Raw genomic sequence first — 20,686 nt, 5'->3', positions numbered from 1 at the left:
TCAACAGGGAAACAGATGAGTAGCAATAGCTCCTGTTAGCACACACTGAGAAACAGTGGAAAAGAACTGATCTATCAATAGGGTATATCATAAACCATTGTACCATGTAAATAAAACCCATCATTTGTCACATACAACTGTTAAATCTAACTAATTCCTTCCATTTCTTCCAGCAAGGTGGTCTAAATAAACCATGATGGTTCCCTGCAGTCTGAAAATCTAAACACGGTTTCCAGTTACAAGTCACAGCTACTCCTACAAAAATGATCACCCAGTTTGTACATCAGGTTTAGCATACTGAAGATTTAGGAGGTGCTGAATGAATACTTACAGATGTGCTGAAGGAACAACTTAAAATATTACAGGACACCTTTGACAATACAGTTTATCTATGAGTATTGCCTAAAAAGCTTAACGGACCTGTAAAGACACAGACATGGTAAAGACTTCAGCCTCATAAAGGTTATTTTTAGCTTTGTAATTCAGAAGAAGTACTTTATAAGTACAAAGACTTAAGGTAGCAGTAAACCACTGAGGGAAGTTTACACTACTGCAACCTCAGCCAATATTTTGAATGGTACTTAGGGGGGGAAAAACAAAACAAATTAAGAAGAGGTACAGCACTTAGCACATCAACTGCATGTGCTGCTACACTGAGCTCCCAACAACACAACTCCTCAGTGACAGGATCACCCTTCCCTTTTCTGCAATATGTCCAGCCTAACCTAAAAAACACTTTATACCAGAGTTTGCACTAGGGTGCTTCCAGCAGCATCTGTAATAGCATCTTTGTTAATCTGCTGGAGGAATCAGAACTCACAAGACAATTTTTACATATGAAATGGTTGGTACTAAGTACACATTATTAAGTTTACAGGAACCCAGTACACTGGCTTTCCAAGTAGTTTTATAACAAGACAACATCTCTGCAAACTACCCTCACATGCACTATAAACAATGGGAATGTTTTATAGGGGAACAGAAGATGAGGACCAAGAAGATCTGCTAACCTAGATCTGCAACTTTAAGGATTTTGTAAGCCTCACAGAATTCTCAGAAGCCATGACTTCTCAGAATCTTAACTCTTGGGAACCTGAAAAATCTCAGCTTGCTTTGAAAGCCATACAGTAGTTTTAGAAATACTCAACACCAACCAGTTCTATCAACAAGTGAAGCAGTCCTGACCTCCCACCCCACACAGCAGTTCATTCCTGCCCTCATGGCTCCCTCCCTTTTTTCTGCAGGTGCAAGCCCTGGAGTGAATCACAATTAGGAGCTCCACTTTAGCATTCAGCTGAATCCACCTGCATTTGTGCCCCAATCCAGTTTATCCGGAGCTAGACAACTGCTCACCTCAACACAAAGAGATGAAGTGGGTATAAACCACATCTGTTTGTTTCAGCAGCTGTAGTACCATAAAAATGAAATGACAGCTTATATTTCCAGATAGAGAAAAACTTGAGAGCCTCTCCCCATTTACCTTAAAGGCAAATAGCATTTGGTAGACAATTAGTTCTTTCCCTTCTCAATTTTACTTAGCTATGACTCCACTATTTCAGCACAAGGCTTCACATACTTGGAATCACACTGGTTCCAGGTGCTTCAGCAGTACAAACAATGGTAACTGAGGTGAAGAACCTGGTCCTGTACCCAAAGCAGGCTACAGGGTATTTGCTCTCAGTTTCACTGGGAATTTGATTCAATCAGAAGAGAACTGAATTGAAAAATGCCCAGGGTACATAAGCATATCAAACCCCCGTCTTCGTACTCAGCATGTAGCACATGTCAATTCACATTTACCTTGCATCAACACTTCAGAACAACTGTGTAAATACCCAATGCTGTAGTTCCCTGGCAATGCAAACTTGCATACAAATGTAATCTAAAGTTTCAAGAGTTTCTGGAGTAATTTAAAAACTCATACCAATGTGTGCAGCTCTTTTTCCCAGATACCAGTTACCTACGTACACTGGTTGTGAGCATAATACTGTCTTCAAACCAACAGCTTTGTTCCACTAACTCAATGGCCAAGGCCTATACTTCAGGATCCTGATGCAGAGCAAACATGTGAAGCATCAGCACCCTCTCAGCGATGTGGAAATCACGTGTGATACCTCTCATTTACTGGATAATGTAGACAACAAGGAGAAAGCTGCATAGCGAGGCATTTTCACTTACGTGGTTTATATAGAGACTCTTGCGTTTTTCTCTCACTGCAAAAACACAAAATATGATAGAAATATTACATGACTATTTTTCCCGATTAAGCTTCTTATACACCATTTATAATAAAAAGAACAGGAGACTATCTATGTGCAACATTATAATTGCTTTTGCACTAACCAAGTATATTAATATAGCAAACACAGAAGAAACACATATCTGTATGCAGAAAGGCATTTATGCTCACTAGTGTGGTGATGGGTTAAAATTCTCATCCATTTGGATACTTCACCAGGTGCTGGTCCACATGGGCAAGCTAATATGCAGTAAGCTGCAGTCCAAGGTAGCAGTGGCTTGGCCATTCTTCCCCAGTTTTCTGTGTGGGTACTCCTGAGCCACCAGTGCCTTCATCCAAGGTACCTTGCTGCAAAGTGGCCTACACTACTTTGCAGGTACGAAAGCACCTCAACGGCTACACCATGGGGTTAGCAAATTCTCATCACAGCTTACTGTGCACTAACTCCCACAGAGAAGCGTTGAAACTGTATGGATTACACCACTGCCTTCTATAATGATCAGGCACAAGCCTGAAACTATTACTCATGTTAGATGTAACAATGAAAATCTATTTCCTTGGTGAGTGTGAACCAGTCACCACAAGCAATGGTTCCAAGTCAAAGCCATAATTAGCCAAAACAGTCAGAAAGTAAATAGCAACAAAAAGGGACATAGATGTATGAAGTCTTAATTGTCAGGAAAATGCTTATTACAGCTGATTATATATACTCTGTTTCATTTTTTTAAAGCACTTCCCCAATTAACTCACCCCATAGAGAGCCAGCGGAGCTCTGTTCCAGTGAAAACACAGCATTTAGGATACAACTCTGGAGGCAACTACCACATAAATCAAACTGCAGGATTAAAATAATGGTTTCATGCTGTAGGTGATTAAATGCACTTTGGTGCATCATGATTTGAAAGCTATGCAAACCAACGCACTTAGCAAAATAAGAGTGCTCACAATGGTGGGATAGCCTGTCCATTCCCTGTTGGATGAGAAGCCATTATCTGCGATTTATTATAAGCAAGCAATCTCACATAAACAAGGCTGTATGTGTGAATACTGTAAAATAATTGTGTTTAATGCAGACATAAAATGAAAATAAAAAAATAAGAAAAAACTTTGAAAAATCCTTACATAATTTTCCTCCCAGGGAGCAGAAAGGAGAATCACACATGACAGATGTTAGCCATGTCACTTAGAATATGCTCAGATCCACAATTATGGACATTGTATAAGAAACAGAATAAAACAGGAACAGCAGAAAAATTCTGATGATCTAGTAAATTGTTAAACTGTTTGAAATCCTGCTAAAACACTGCACTACACTTAAGTTCCACACATTGCATTTATCACCAGCAAAATACATAAGACATCTACAGGGGAACAACAAAATGATGGTGAATACTTCTGAGAACAGCTGAAGTATTTGTCTAGTATCACATATTGCAATGTACAGGCAGTAAACAATTCTGATAAGCTGTGTGCAAAGCTACTATAGTGCTTGACTCAAAGTTAACATCCATTAACTGTGAAATTTTGAACACAGTTAAGTATTTAATCACAGTTTTAATCACAAATAATTATACCACATTCAAAGTTCTTCAAATCCTACAAAGACAGCTGGCACATATACTTCAAATTCCATTTTAATGACCTTTAGTCGCCTTAATTTTTGTCTTCTGTATTGGTATCCCTTATTCAATTCCCCAAGAAGGTACAATCCCCTACTATCCCAAGCAAGAATGTCACTCACAGCTCAATCCCATTTGCTATTTCCAGTCTCCAGAAGAATATGTTAGCATTATTTATACACACCCCTCCCTTCTGCCTGCTCAAGCACTTCTTGTGCACCTCTTTGCAAGCACCATGCTGACCTCCTTTCCCTATCTCCCCATATAACAGAAATACAGTTAGCCTGGCCTCTCAGGTGAGGCATTCCAGGAAGGCAGCTGCTTCTTTCTGTGCTTCTGGCACACTCTGCCATAGTGAAAGGCTTAACTCTCTCCAGAACACATGCCAGTGGGGAGTCAGGCAGAGCAGAAATCCATTCTGTCACAACCATTCTCTTTTGTAATCACAATCACCATTTAAACCAAGGGGAAGCCAATTATTGCACAAGGCAAAATGACTGTAAAGAGTCATTCCATCACTTGCCTTCAGTCAGTTAAAAAATGCTTCGCTGCTCACACAAGTCAGTATGGTCTGCAGCAGGCCAGACCATCACGTTAGAATTAACCAGTGCTTTGCAGCATAAACTCTTAACTACAACTCCAGGATTTTGGGTTTCAGGTATGGGCTTTTGATGACGTGAAGCCAAACAGATTCAGAGTCAGTTTAAACAATTAAAACTTCTACTTTTTTTAAACAATATAAAACTTCAAAGTTGTAATGGAATTCTTCGAGTGGAGCCTGAGACGCTGCCAAATTGTCTCAGTTTTCCTCATTCTACAATTGATGACCTATTCCTATTGCTGCAGAAACTTTCAACTGTTATTGTTGAGCTTTCACAACAGGAGGAAAGTATCCTGAAATTGAAAGGGGGTGAGGAAACACACACAGAGGCATCTGTGTGTACATGCATATATGTATGTATTTTTCATTGTGCTGTAAGAAAAACTTTCAATGTGCCATTTCTATAGACTTATTTTAATGTTAATCATATCAGGATTGAAAACAAAATTCTTGAGGATTACAACTATAAGAATGTCTTGCACTTTGGAAGTTGGAATTTCCAACCATTGTTGATAACTCATCTATTTTTGTTTTAATTGAGAAGACTGGTCCTAGCTAACATTAAAAGCAGCTTACTCCACTTCTATCTGCCTATATAAATACAATTTGAAAATCTTTTTTGTCTAAAGCCCACTGTTGCACTGATACTGCAAAATTTAGCCAGTACATTGAATGCGTAAAGCCCAATCTAAGTTAGGAGAGGGGCACAGCTGGAACCCACTGACACAAAACACCATTGCCAGCACCTTGGAGGAGCAAACATTGCCTCCTTGCTACCATGAAGAAAAGGCAGTTCCATTGTTGAAGTGCTGTTTGGAAACCCTGGGTTAATCACACCCACACACTAAATAGTGCATGGGTTTCCAGTCACCCACAGCTCACTGGCCAAGCTCAGTAAATGAGGGAGAACTTGCATAAAGCACTTGCAGAAGTTAAAAACATAACAGGCAATATTCTGTACCAGCTCCCCAAATAGGAAGAATTCCATACATATGATTCAGCACCTAAAAAATTCCCAAAAGAGATGTAAACATTTAGAAAAGCTCATCAAGCTAGGAATCAAATTAATATTTATTGTGACTTTAACTTTTCTACAGATTCATTGAATGCTCAAGTAATTAAGTGTTCGTTCAGACTACTAAGAGGGGCAGGATAATTTATATGCTTAGCATGGCATTCAGGCTTCACAGAACAACGACAATTAGAAACCATGTAATAAACCGAGATGCCACATCTTGCCTCGTTTTATTTGTCGCTTTTTGCTCACATGTTGATCACAAGCAGGTCAAGCACAGCTCCTATGCCAGGAGAATGCTATAAGCAGTGAGGCTCAAAGAGCACAGGGCTACTAGAAAGCCAAACATGGAACTGTCTGAAGGTAACATTGCCAAATCACTCTAGCACCTAGTGATGGACTTGGCCATTTCCCACTGTAAAACCGTGAGATGTATGCTCACAGCCAGAGCCAGATCCTGGGTGAAACCTTGAATCCTGATGCCACTTGACTCTCTGTGTATTGTATAATGTGTATTTTAAATGTCCACAGGTCTTATCTATAGAAATATTTTCACTTACAGTCAACAGGAAGGTTTACCAGCCCAATCCTATTCAAGTAATAGAGCAGTTATTTGCCCAGGTTAGGTGTTTTCAACACAGCTAGCTCAGCTCCCCTCTTCTACATCATCTGAAGAAGTCTTGGGGGTCCCCTAGATTCCACAGCAACCTCTCAGGTAACAGCCCTACATGCCCTGAAAACCCCCTCTATTTTCTTCTTAACAAGCACTTTATTGCATTTTAGTTAGGCAACATCCTTGAACAATGTGGTAACTCCTACAGCTCCAGCTCACTTGGTTCAACGAAGTACAGCCTAGCAAAACGCTTAGTACTGGGAGCTGTCCCACCAGAACATGATGGTTCTTGGCAATACATCAGTAGATAAATGTTTGCAGAATCCTTTTATTTTTATACAAAAAAATAGCCTTTGTATTTTTTCCAATGCATCAAGGACAGCTGAACAGATGTTACACTCCCATTGATAACATTTCTATAACATTTTGTTAAATTCGTTGTTCTTACTCAAAAATATGTTCTTCACATTACTTAAACTGGAACAAAGCTTCATAGACCAACTCTAGAATAGGTATAAATACTTTTATAAAATGCTTAAAATTAACTCCATATTGCAATAAATTAACTACTCTTATTACAAGTAAGAATAATCATCCAGTCTGGTCAAAATTTTAGTTGTTGAACTTGGGTCTATTCTGTCCTTTCTTTCAACAAGCTGTAACAAGAAACAAGTAGCATCCATTTGGGATTAGACAGTTTCAAAACACAGCAAATTCACTATAAAAGAGACATCAATCCTCATAATACAACTATGGAAATAGTACCATATTCATTTGCCAGACTGCCAAACCAGATTAGTATGGTGAATGGCATCCAAACCCAAATAATCAGGTATTGAAAGAACCAGGGCTGAATTCAGAAGGACAATCTCAAGGTTAAAGGAGGTACTCACGTAATCAACTCTTCTATTAGGGTCTAAATGTATATCCCTCTTTGTTCTAGTCATGCTCAAAAACTAGCAAAAAATATACAGTAAGTGAAAACTACATTATTTTTCAAGTGATGTGTTTGACACTGCAATTTACTATGTAAATCAAAAGCAGCATTTATAGGCAGCAGAAAGGAGGACAAAGAATTCATGCTGAACAGTCAGAATTAAAATGCAGGAACTGCTTTGAAAGTCCTGCTAGAAAATAATGTGTTTTGTATCCATTATTCATTTATTTCTAAACCAGCATATCATACATGTCCAATAGGGAACAAAAGAGACACAGTAAATGGCTTCTATTCTATTAACTGTCAGGAGGCTTGTTTAGCCAATGTTAATTTTAGAGATCATTTTGTCTAGGTATTAAAAAAAAATCATCTAAACTCCAGACAAACATGGTTATATAAAATCCATAACAAGAGGAGAAGACAACAGAATGTTTGGGTAGGATGGGAGTTATTTTGTTAAGAAAACCTAGTACTGAACTCATTTACAGTATTGTCAATATCAGAGAAATCCTGGAATGTCTTTCAGCTAATATAAACCGGCATTTTCTAAAAAAATACTTTCTACACATTTTTCAGAAGCCTAATGGTAAACTCACACAAGCAATAGTCTATTATGTCTTAAAAAAATTAAGACACGGTTACACAAAAAAATTTGGATTTAGAGAAAATATTTTTAAAATATAATTATATTAAGCTTCATCCATATTTGTACTACTGGTCTGACAAGACAATTAGCTAAAGGTGTGACTACTTAAAACTAACATGATGCCTCTAAATGCCTCCTTTTGGGGGAGAGGGGGCCATTACATATTAAAGGATTATCACATGCATTCTAACGAAGGGTTTAGAGACAAGCATTGTAATAAATTCAGTAACCTACCATCTGTTTGTGATTTACTGAGAAATATCGTACTGGCCCGTGGATGATCTGATGGGTTGAATTCCATGTTCAAATCTGGAAAGAAAGAACAGCACAAAAACAATTTATGATTATTCAATGGCAGACACAGATTTTCTCATTCTTTTTAGTAACATCAAGTTTACATACTTAAGCAGCTACTGTAAAACAGAATCCATCTTGAGGCCCACTTTTTTATCCTTCTTTGCACAAGTGGTTCTTTTTGGCACACAAATCATTTGCATCAACACAGCTTTGGGATTAGACTTCAGTTCTAAGGGCTGCTTTTGGATTAAAACAGATAAAGCAGCTTGAGGAGCTGGTACACAAGAAGTCAGGAATTTCCCACTTACGATCCCTCTCTTCCCACCATGCCCCAAAGCCACAGCTTGGCACAAGAACACAGCTTGTTATATGTAATTATTGAAGATTTAAGTATTACAAACAAATGCACAACTCTCTACATATAGGTTTCCAAGATTAGACATGATTACAAAAAAGTAGTTATTGCAACTGAATGTAAACAAGTAAAATCTAGGCCAGAGTGTTTTATGTGGTCAAGATTAGAAAAATATGGCACTTCCACACATTAACACTCTCTTTGCTGTAACAACTTTAAAAAAAAAATAAAACAAACCTCCACAACTACAAAAAAGAACCCAAAAAACTCCAAAAAACCCAAACCAGTCCTAAAAGATATTTACCAGTTACAAATTCAAATCTATCATACATTATACCAACTTCTATGAATGATCTTCCTTATCAATGTTAAAATCCATTGATTTTATTTGTTCCCAAATTCCACTCTACTACCAATTTGCTAAAGCTTACAGGCCTGTATCCACTGGAAAACATGCTACTAAAATAGTACATAATTTTTTAGCATTTCCTTGCCTTCCAGTGCAGCTTTCTCAACCTTAGCTCTCTTACATTCTCCCTATCTCCAAATGCACATTCTCTTGCATTTCAAGCAGGCATTTATGTGAGACTACATAAGAGCACTGATATGTTTATCTTCTGTGATTATCCCAGCATTTCTACAATTCTGTCATTCCCCTTTCATGTCCTTATGAAAGCTCAGTAAAACTGGAAATTAAGCCCCATGTCTTAGGAAAAGAAAACAAAGTCATTTTGCCCCAGGGTCAAGTTCTTCTGTCTACAGCTTTCCCTGTAGCTTTTCCTTTCCCTGCTCTCCTTGCCCCTTTATTTAATAATTTACTAAGTCTTCCACTTCCCTGCATTTTTCTCCTCACCACACACGTCTTTACAAATGTACCTTCTATTTGTATTTTTCCATTTTATGCTCTCTTGGTTTCCTTTTCACCTCCCTGCATTCTGTAGCCCATGAGATGAGCAACCTGACATGGTGCTGGAAACCTGGGCACAATTTCCTACAAGGAAGAACCGAGAAATGCAGGAGTGCAACTTCTCAGTTGGAAACAGTCTTCTTATTACTATTATCATTATCATCCATGCCACAAAGGAAAGGTAATCTAGGGATTTCAAGGGAAAGCTATTTTGATTGTCCCAGAAATCACAGACAAGTTTAGAGAAGATCCTAAGAATGTCATCTTATGTTAGGAGTTCTGACTTCAGGGGATTATGAAATAGAATGTTTTCATGTTACTCTATGCATTTAATTTAGACATATAGAAGAAAAAAATAATCACCCATTGACATAAACAATAGACTGTTTTCCATTTCAGGATGGTTTTTCTGCTAAGCTGAATTCAAGATGTTTTGCCTTACGTGAAGAGTAATCAGCACTTAAAAATGCAAAATACATTATCTTTTATTAACCTCTTCATCTTTGATCAGCACAACACATCACCAGAAAAAAAAAAAAGCCCTTTCTTTTAAAAAACACTACAGATATTTTTTTCTGCAACCATTTCAAAGTACAGAAGTACAAATTCAGTCAATAAAATAGGATCAGGAACAAAAACTGAATCCAGCTTGCAAAACACAGAAAACCAGAAAAGCACTTCTTTCCTTAAGCCTAGAAAATTATCTGTTTGAGCAAAAATAACAACCTGGTACAGGCTCACAGTTTGTTTGCAGGGCTGAAAAGAAAGGAAAACCAATCGCCACATCTTACAGTCAAGTCGCATCTCCCAAAGATGCCTGTGTTACAAGGTGCTATTTTGCAGAAGCAGTAAACCAACAGAAGACTTAAAAGTCTGTCTGAAAAAAGCATAAACTACCAAAAAGCACCGTGTCTCAGAAAACTGTTATTCTTCTGACAGGAGCTGAAAGAAGGCCAGCAAAACCCCATGTCAGCAGCTGCAGACTACAGTCCAGGGATTTTTAATTATCTTGGCAGAGCCAATGGTCCACAGCCAGGGAGCAACTGTGGCTCCTTCCCACCACTGAGCCCTACAGAGCAGCACAAATCCTCCTCTCTCCACATCCCTTCTCTCACATCCTCCCCAGCAACAGCAAGAACCAAACACATCCATCTGTCCTTCTCAAACTGCCTGCACAAAACTCCAAGGAGGAGAACATGGCAAAGGCAAAGCCTCTTTTACCCAGCACAATGTGGCCAAAAGGGGACAGAGGCTGCTGAGAGGGGCTGGCTCCCCAGACCCCTCTGATGAACAGCACAGGTCTTGCAGGCAGAAGCAAGCACTCTTTGGAGTGCATCTGCAACTGGGCCCCTCCCAGCTCCTCCAGGGAAAAGGGTTGGGCAAATCCAAGCATCCCACATATGGCATCACATCACTCCAGACCACCACTGCTGGCACACTGGAGTATTAGAATGGATGATTCACAACATGTAAGATTTCACTCTCTGGTGGTTCTTAGATGTCTTAATTAATTGCACAACTTTAAAACAAATGTCTTTTTGAATATGACAACAAATCCTGACAGATTTGTCTCTACAAAACACATTACAGAAGAAAGATCAAATGATACACAAATACCTAACGCTAGTAACTCATCACCAAAGGGCATTATCCATAAAAAGGTTACCTCCACCCTAAAGAAAATAGGATATTCATACTGCTTTTGTGTTATTACTAGTTCTTTCAGTTATTACTAATTCTTTCTTTAGCTATTTAATTATTACTAGTTCTTTCTTTAGTATTTGAGGAGTACCATGAAGACCAGCCATAATAGGAAAGGTTTACCCATTTTGTTTTGAAACAGTCAAAGATAAAAAGAGATTTAAACTCACACAAGCAATAGTCTATTATTCAAAAGAGAGGAAAATGAGAGGCAGAATTTTAAGTCTCAAAACCTGTACAAAAATGATCTTCCTTACTAACAGTCTGCTCTGCAACTCATCACAGCCTTCAAATGAAAGAATAACAGTGGATACTTCTTCCAACAGTTATCCAGCACCTCAAAATAGAAAACCCATGGTCTTGTAGATAGTCCAAATCTTTCACTGTAGCTTTCTTTTCTGTTAAACAGAATTGGAATGTTTTTCTATATCTTTTCCAAGTTTGTTCTGTTTTTTTTTTTTTTTTTCATTACTAAAGGACTGTTAAATTATGCAAAATATAATCCACATCCTGTAAACACCTCAACAGTCTGGTACTCCATGAAAATTTCAGGGCTTTTGTCTTCTAAAGATTAGGAACCAAAGGTTTGTGTCTTTAAATACATGTACAAAGGCACATATCTATATCTATAGATTGACTGATAGTTGCATATTTAAATGAAACCTAATTTTTGGTTAGCCAAGGCAAAGTCAGACCCATGCAAACTTCAAATAAGATATTGTATGTCTAACAGAATTCACACGATTTTGGAGGATTTGGACAAAAACAGTTACAAATGCAGGCAAATACAGTTAAAATTGCATTCTCTTATTTGCTTAGCAGCAGCCATATTAACAGTTTTTGTAATGGCCATTTTGATGCATCACATCAAAATAAAATCATTTTGAGAAAATAGGAGTAGCTTGTGCATATAACTTAATTTGGTATATAACTGTGCTGAAGTTAAAGACAGCCACCAGAAGACCCCAACAAGATTCACCCTGTATACTATGAGAAACTTAATTTCTAAAGCTACAGCAGCTGCATTCAAATATGGCCATAAAAAGAAGAGAACTGTAAAATAGTTTGGCTTCAGACTTGGGCTAAAGCCCAGGCAAGGTTTTAAATCTCAAAACAAGATCTTAAAAAGCATTACTGAGACAAAAAAAAAAAAAAACCCTGAACACAGCCTCAATTTGCACTTTTTAAAGAGCAAAGAGTAAGAATAAAATTTAGATGAGTGCAGAGGTGAGCTACAAGAGTGACAGACTGCTGAAAATGCCTTCAATTGAGAGTCTTGATACCACAGCTGAAGAAAAAAGATAACTATGAGGTGTCTGTCTTTCACATACAACTTGATAACTACTGAAAGCTCTCTCCAATCTAGTACAAAATATAACAAAACCAGTGGAATATGAAAGCAGAAAAATCTTCATTATGACCTTGGATGATAAAAGAGGGAGGACAACTAGGCAGTGAAGCTCCACACCCAAGGAACATGCACTAAACTTATCTCGATGTTTTCCTTTTTGAGAAGATTGTCTCAGCCAAACATCTTTGGGCTTTAGTCAAGCACGGGTATTTGGGCTCAATTTAAGAATAGCTTATGCAAGTTATTTGCTTATGATTCATATGCAGGTCAGATCAGATGATCCCTTAGGCCTCAAGCCTAAGGTCTATAAAATCTTCAGAAATAGCAATATTTAAATTATTAAGCACAGAAGCTCAGCAAATCCCTGTGGCACATCTGTAAGCTTTCTAAAACTGCATCAAGCTCTGCTGCAATTCTTCAGAAAGAGGTACATTTTCAAATTTGTGGTTAGACTATATTATGCAAGATAAAAACAGTAAAGGATGAGACTAAATCTTTTGTGGCAAAACTTGAACAAAAAACCCAACTGCTTCTTCAACTCATGAGTCTTACTGTGATAGGAGAGGGCATGACAAGAGAATTAAGGATGGGTGCTGTAGCAGCTAACTTCTGAGCAATATGCATCAAAGCTTCTGCATGACACAAACAGGAAAAACCAACAGTCACTGCCTTTCTAACAGTGCACGTGGGCTGCAGCACAGGGAGCAGGTCTGAAAATGTGTTTATTCTCTTAGAAAAATAAGATGTTATTTCCTTCCTTTTGAACAATGAACGTCAGGTAAGTTTGCACCACCAAAGCTCTGATGCTGATTTGATAACAGAATAAAGTCTAAGCCAAGTAAACCACTGGTTTTAGTCTTACTCAATTCTGAAATAACCTCGTGAAATTCTCTCCTTCCTTCCCTTTGCCCCTGGGACCAGAAGCTATCACTGCCACTGCACAGCCACCATTACCATTTAGGAAAGAGATAGTGCCCCCTATTAATGACTTATCATATGCTTCATTTTTTAAAATTATTTAAAGGGACTTGAGGTAAGAACAGACCTGTCCAGGGCATGCTGCAGAGGAAATTGAGCTGACCAGGCACTACATAAATTACTTTACTTCTTTGCCATCTTTTCTCCACCCACAGCCTGACTCTACAGTAACTGCCTGTAGTGGGTGGAAAACAACAAAAACACCACAAAGGTTCTTATTGAGCAATTACAAGAATGCAAGCCATGAGTAATATCTAAGCCCTACACTCTTCCAGGAAGGAAGTGTGTCAGAACAGAAGAGAAACAATCACCACAGGAGCAAAGGGAAAGGGAAGCACAGGTGACCTGAGCTAAGGGGACGGCATTCACGGAGATGTCAAAGGCAGAGCTTTCCATGTGCCCTGACACGGATGGGAACCAGCACGGCTGTGACTCCCCAGGCCAAGCCCCACCTCTGCACCAGCAGGACCTGAGGGGTAATTTGTCCAGCTGGCAGAAAGAGTGAGGTTGGTGCTCCTGCTCTCACTGTACCAGCCCACAGGAATGAGCTGATGCCATCTGTGGGAAGAGAAACAGAAACAGTATTCTCCAGGGACAGACAGGGAGATAAGCTTCCCCAACACTGAACCTAGAAAAAAATGCTGAAATAAATTCCACAAGTCTCATTACACCTTATACCTTTCTGCTACTTTCTTACTCTGGTGGGCTGCTCTCCTCTATTTATAGCAATTAGCCATAAGTACAGTAATGAAAATACTCCCTTAAACATTATTATGTTATTAGCATTCCCTGAGGAGTTGGTAAGCGTTAAAAGGACACCTCAGCTAACAGGATCTCCCTCATCTGTCTCTAGTCAAATGAAGCTAAAAACAAAGATTAAAATAGAACAGAGAGCAAAGAAACGAGATTGAAAAAGGCTCTCACCATTATTATCCATATCCTTAGATTTTATTTTAAAGCACCATAATTTATGCAAAAGATGTATGATAGAACTTGACATTTGGAAAGCCCTACGACTAAATCTAGCAGTAAAGCTTCCATTTGAGATTTCTGTACATCAATGTCTCCAAAATGTGGGATGCACCAAACACTGGGACTAAAATAATTCACTGGGATAAATAAATAAAGCACTGGGGTGCTTTCTGTTCAGAGGTTTTCAAAACTTTCAAGCTAAAACAAGACTGAATTGTATAGGCTGATTTCACTGGCTAGTGACAGTAACTGCACCTGCTTTTACACTAAAACTTCCAAGATGTGAGATCCCTTACTAGAAGTTTCAGCTTGTGTCATTCAAGTAGCACACAATCACAGCATACAGATTCAGCAGTATCAGACCACAAGATCCAGCAGTAACTTCTACAATACTTCAAGCCTAATCTACGCAGCGACTAACCTACCACAAAGAAAAATGCCTCTCAGCTGCATGCAGTATTCTTGCAAGAACAAATGTTTGTGATCATGTTCCAGTACACTTTAACACGGATTATTAAAAGAAAAGAAAGTTGGAAATTGGAAGGCTTTCAAGAGCCAATTGGCTGGAAGGGTAAACTCCTTCAGGTTTGGCTAGGTTGCTGGAAAAACTTGGATGTGATCTTTGCTACCCTGGAGCTATGGTATTCTCTGCCTGCCATTCCAAGCAGACAACACGCACGACATTTCTCAGCAAGTTCCAATTACATGGTGACTCTGTTCCAGGCTCTGCTCTGATCTCAGTTTTCAAGGGAGGCAGAGAGAGTTCATCAATAAAAGAAACCCTCTGTGGCAAATAATGCTCATTTCTGTACAGTTATGCCTGACCAGTCAGCCAAGTGACAGCCCAGAGCAGTTCTTATGGGCACAGCTATATTTATTTTCTCTTCTAAAAGCAAATCACACATATAACTTCCCACACGGTGAAATACAAGGTTTGTATTCAGGATTTTTAGTTTTGTATCACTTATCAGGATTTGCTTTCCCTTACACAGCAGTATCTCCCAACTAACTAGACACAATTCAAGAGCGAATTAAAAGATCTGACATTACAGATACATAAGTATCTGACATTACAGATACATAAGTCTCTTGTTTAATGTTTCCTTACATTTAGAACATGAAAGATAGCAATTAATAAATCTTTTTCCTCTCAAGCTCATCTCATGGAAGTTTTTCAGACATTCCAGCACTTCACTTAGTAGTTTTTGCTTTAACTGAACTTGGTTACTGCTTGCAGTAGCCAAGATTCATTTTAAAAGTTTTGTTGATATGTAAGACAGAAGAAGACCAGAAAAAAAAATTACTAATGCAAACACCTCTCCATTCCCTTCCCCACAGGAAAATAGAAAGGAAAATACTATTTCTCCCTATCACATGCAGAATTCAGCATGGACTGAAGAGAGCAACAATTCTGTGCTATTATTAAATTAGGAGCATTCCCCTTATTTAAATACAACTGCCCACTGTAAAAAGTGCCTAACACAACACATAAGACTGTACATGTATTTCCATCATACTCAAATATTGTTCCTCTGGCTTTTGAGTACAACATAGAATCACTGAATCATAGAATTACTTGGGCTGGAAAACACTTTTAGGATTATCAACCCAGCACTGCCAAGTCCACCACTTGGATGGTCCAGCCATGTCCCTAAGTGCCACAAGCACAGTCTTTAAGATACCTCCAGGGACTGTATTGTCACTGACAGGCTACACAGTTCAATGAAGCCTACAAAGACAGTGCTTCAAATACAGCTGCATGAACTTAGGTTGCTTCAGGCAACCTAACTTCCACAGCAAACACCCAAGAGAATATAAACACTTCTTGAATGTTAATGTCTTAAGATGGAGACATTAAATATTATTTCTTGTAGAAGTTAAAATCATAGAGAAAATCTAAGTAGAAGGTACTCAGATTAATACTAATGTGAACACAAATACCTGCTGGAAGAATATATACTCCTGCTTTGTAAGATTTCTAAGTATGCTTTTAAAATTAAATCTTTTAAGTCTTTCAGCCTGTATTAATACCCTAGCAGTAAATTTGGTCAAGATAAATTTAGACTGGGTAACTGTAGAAATTAGTGATGAAAAGGCAAAAGAGAAATTTAAGTGCACTTCTCAGTCCTTTTTTTCTTCTTATTGTACCATAGAAGAACTGATAGTCAAAACAGACTTACTTAAAAAAACCTGAAATTTATTCAGTTATTTTAAAAAGCTATATGAATAATGGAATGCACATATTTAAGCAGCCCTAGAGAACCAAGGACTGAAAGGGAAAAAAATTGTTCAAAATTTTCAAGTTTGTCCTTTTTCATTGTTCCAAGTCTTTGGAACATGTTTGAAGGTGTGCACACAGCAGAAACTGAAGACCTATCCCAGTGAGGGTCATTTCCTCCTAGGACCTACACATGAAGATAACTGAGGACATACTGCAGGCTGGAGTCAGGCTAACAGGTTGACCCTTTTCTTCACGTCTATAGCTCAAAGGAGCACCTAACTGTGACTTCCCAGGGAGGATGTGCATGTCCCAACCTGGCAGTGTTGAAGGCCAGGCCAGATAAGGACTTGAGCAAACTGCTCTAGTGGGAACTGTCCCTGCCCGTGGCAGGGGGTTGGTTCTGGATGATCTTTAGGGTCCCTCCCAACTCTCAACATTCTGTGATTCTACAGTGACTCCACCACTTCCCTGGGCAGCCTGTGCCAACATCGGACAACCCTCCCAGTAAAGAATTGTTTCCCAATACCCAATCTAAATTTCCCCCAACACAACTTGAGGCCTTTTCTTCTTGTGTTATCACTGGTTGCGTGGGAGAAGAGGTTAATTCCCACCTGGCTACAGCCTCCTTTGAGGCAGTTGTAGAGAGCAATAAGGGTCTTCCCCTGAGCCTCCTTTCCTCCAGGACAAACACCTCCAGCTCTCTCAGCCCCTTTCTCCTAACACTTGTATTCTAGTCCTTTCAGAAGCTTCACTGTCCTTTGGACACACTCCAGCACTTCAGTGTTATGAAGCATGATTCATTTTACATTATCCTAAAACATCTGAAGTGTAAGAGAAATAAAATACAATAATGAAATGTTGAACAATGTCTATTGTAAAAGCCACTTCTTTAGATCAAAATATCTTGACATACAAAAATTTCACTTTCCCTTCACTTATCTGACTGAAAATCTAAGGCCAGCAAAATGGAACAACTTCTCAAATATGGCATCTTTAAGACTTTCAGTTTCCTGTTGAAATTAATGTCACCTGTAAAAATGGTGACAAGCACAGGTGTGAGCACGTCCGCCTTCCTTCCTGACAGCAGACCCAAGGCATGCTCCAGAATAAAGGACACTGATAACCCTTTAGTTGAAAACTGTCCTCACAGAAAGTCTCCCACCAGTCTTGTAAAATGAATTTATATATACATATTTGTTGTTTTTTTTTTTAAAGAAGGGTTCAACAGAACCTAGTCCAAGAATCACAACTGGGCCCAAAAGTTTTTCATATGCAGGACATGCAGGGATATCAAGCAGGCATGCTGGAATACACACAGACTGACTCCAGAACTGAGGAAAAACATTCCCTAGGACATTACAGGTTTTCATGGACAAAAATTCACTCTGAAACACCCTTTTCATTACGCTGAGATCGTGTAACATGGCTTTTGGAATGAAAAGCTTACACTGGGACAGCAAGTGGCGTCCTGCGAGTCCATCACACACAAGAGCTCCCATTGCTTCTGACTCCTTGGCACTGAGCACACAGCAGGTTTCAGCCCAGGAGATACAGGTGGCCTGAGCCAGACCCAGCAGGTGCAGCAGCCTCCCTCAAAGGATCAGAACTGCAAACAGCCACCTGCCTCAATTCATCTGGGTGAACACACTGTCTTGGACACACAGCTGAAGCCAAGCAAAACTGCTCTAAACACTTCTCACCAAAAGGCAAGGAATGCATGTGGCATTTCAGTTCTGCTGTTAGAATACAAACACGGGGTAAGGCTTGCTCTCATTTTGTCAGAAGGATGGTCCACACTAAATATTACAAGTAATATAGACAAGAACACTTCCACAAAACCGTTTTTCCCCCCAATAATCATATATGATATAGTTGCCTTCAAGTAATGTAGGCTGGGGAGAGAAACACCAGTGCCCATTTGAACAGCATCTTGCTTTGCGGCACATTGCCCATCGCTGCTCATTTTCTCACTGATAACCTTCTCATTTTGTTACTAGACCACACTTGTGGGCACTTGAGAACACAGTACTCAAGTTCCCAGTTCTACCTTCTCTCTTACTAACCTTCCCTGATTAAATGCCACAGAGCCAGCTAGAGCACACTGGATGTGATCCTATCACTGTGCCCACCTTCAGGAATACAGGTTGGTGTCTCGCCACTCCAAGTGCATTTCTACATAAAGCAGTAGAATGTCAACACCTGAACTGCGCCATCACCTGTTTTCAGCAAGATTTATCAACACTTTAACTATTGCCTGCTTTGTCAACATCACTCGTGCCCCACTTAGGCACACATAGCAACAAAAGGAATTAAACCACTGTTATTATTAACTCCAAATTGAAATGTATGCATTTCTCTCATGTCCCTGTTACACTGAGCACTATAAATGCTTTCTCCCTAACACACTTTTACTTAACTTATACACCAATTTTAAATGAATTTTTTCTGCCCTATTAGGTTCAAAGTCAGACAGAAGGGAACATAAAGTATTGTGAAAGAATTTTTAAAAAATTAATAATTTTTAAAATACCAAGTTATTTTTCTTCACATAAATGTATCAGAAAAAAATTACATTATGATTCAGTTAGCACTCATTATGATACCTACTTTACTTGACAAATGTAAAATCCTTCGAACACAGTATCATTACAGACCTAAACAAATCACACCAGCTGATGTCACAACAAATTATTTCAGTTGTTTCAAACAATATTACCATGCTCTCCCACCAAGAGACATCAAGCCATCCATGCCCCAAGAGAGGCTGGCTGCGAACCCAGCTGCTCTTGCCACGGATTTAACCTAGAGGTTAGCAGCTGGTAGAGGATTTTTTATCACCGAGCCAAACACACAATACCAGTCAGCAGAAGTGTTTCCTTAACCTACAGCAAAGTGAAGCAATTTTACTTGAAGACACAGATCAATAAAAAGTTAGCAGCATAATCATCATCATTTCACAGCTGACATTATAAGTCTGAATCTTAGATTGGAGCATCACCTGCAGCTTTGCACCAAGGTGCATGCATTTCACCTTTCCTTAAAACACAGACACTATTGCCACACAAATCAGTAAGAAAATGCATGACTTTAAAGATTCATATATTCTGCAAACCAGGGCACAGGAGCCTGAGCTGCAGCTCAACTCTACGCCTGGAAAAAGGCATATTATGATACTGTTTGAAGCTCTGAGGAGCTCTCACACCAGCCCAGCAGGGTAGGATGAGTTTACCCTTCCTCATTCCCTTACAGAAATTATTTTTAAAAGTGCCAGTGAAAATAGCATCTTTCCAGGCTCTCTTCCTTTCTTTTGCTTCCCCACTGAGCTGTGCGACCCAAAGTTAAAGTAAGCAGATAATCTGTGAAATACAACGAGAAAAATATTGACCCTGGTTTCTCAGGAAATTTTGTGCAAGTGCATTATACAACACTTGCAAAGGTACATTTCTGACTTAAAGGACAGCAGCTTCTTTTTTAATATGCAAAAATAGAACTTGTAATCTTTTCTGAGGAGGACTCCAGGATATTTGGCAAACTACAATAACAGGCTTTCAATTTTTCCCCTGCAGATTTGTATTCACATGGCAACCAAATCACCAAGCTACCAAGATAGTGTCAAAATCATACATACAAATTATCACCTAAAACTGGAAGTCAACTGATATTACAAACCTCTCTTATCAGTGAATCTCTGCATCTGTCAATGTATGCAAAGGCCCATAAACATACAGTTAAAGCACATGTGCATGTATATGTACAGCTGTTGTGCTGCCCCATGCCCAGAAGGCTGAGTCCCATTGAAGGCTGATGGCAGAACAGGTACCACTGATTCCTGAACACGTATCTGCTTCAGATGCTGCCATGTCGTTATTACCCAGACTCCAGACACTACACCCTCTAAAACCTGAACCCCTGTGACGCCCGCACTCATGCACCAGGCACACAAAAAAGAGCAAGAAGTGAATTGATAATTGAACTCTGAAGAAAAGAGATATAGATCTTTAATTGACATTTATTTTAAGTCTTTCACTTCTTTAATAAACACCTGCTCTCAGAAGAGTCAGCTCAGAGCCATTAAGTGCTGATCTTGAGGATACACCTTACAACAATTGAATGTTATGAATTGTCACTATAGGAGCTACCATTTCCAGTGAGAAAAAAGCAGTATATTGGTATTTTGTTATTTACCGTGAATTTATAGCAAGCTCAAACATTGCCATCTATCTTCATCATGATT

The 20,686-nt window shown here is 38.9% G+C and overlaps 1 protein-coding gene across 7 annotated transcripts in view; it reads right to left on the bottom strand.

Moving 5' to 3' along the window:
- The window catches only part of CCNY (cyclin Y), a 119,976-nt gene that overhangs the window by 39,234 nt on the left and 60,056 nt on the right, over window positions 1-20,686 (bottom strand). For 2 of the 7 annotated variants that reach the window (XM_068173591.1, XM_068173600.1), the window contains exons 2-3: window positions 7,905-7,979; window positions 2,179-2,213 (exon numbers count right to left, since the gene is read on the bottom strand). In XM_068173591.1, coding sequence (XP_068029692.1) covers window positions 2,179-2,213; window positions 7,905-7,979 — 110 coding nt within the window. Of the gene's footprint in view, window positions 1-2,178; window positions 2,214-3,361; window positions 4,117-7,904; window positions 7,980-8,072; window positions 8,207-20,686 lie in introns of those variants that run through there. The other 5 variants (XM_068173609.1, XM_068173616.1, XM_068173637.1 and 2 more) reach the window with 5 other exon arrangements.

This window comes from Anomalospiza imberbis, chromosome 1 (genome assembly GCF_031753505.1).
Source record: "Anomalospiza imberbis isolate Cuckoo-Finch-1a 21T00152 chromosome 1, ASM3175350v1, whole genome shotgun sequence".
Taxonomy (NCBI): domain Eukaryota; kingdom Metazoa; phylum Chordata; class Aves; order Passeriformes; family Viduidae; genus Anomalospiza; species Anomalospiza imberbis.
Note: the sequence above shows the minus strand (reverse complement) of the source record. Positions and strands in the feature narration are given on the sequence as shown.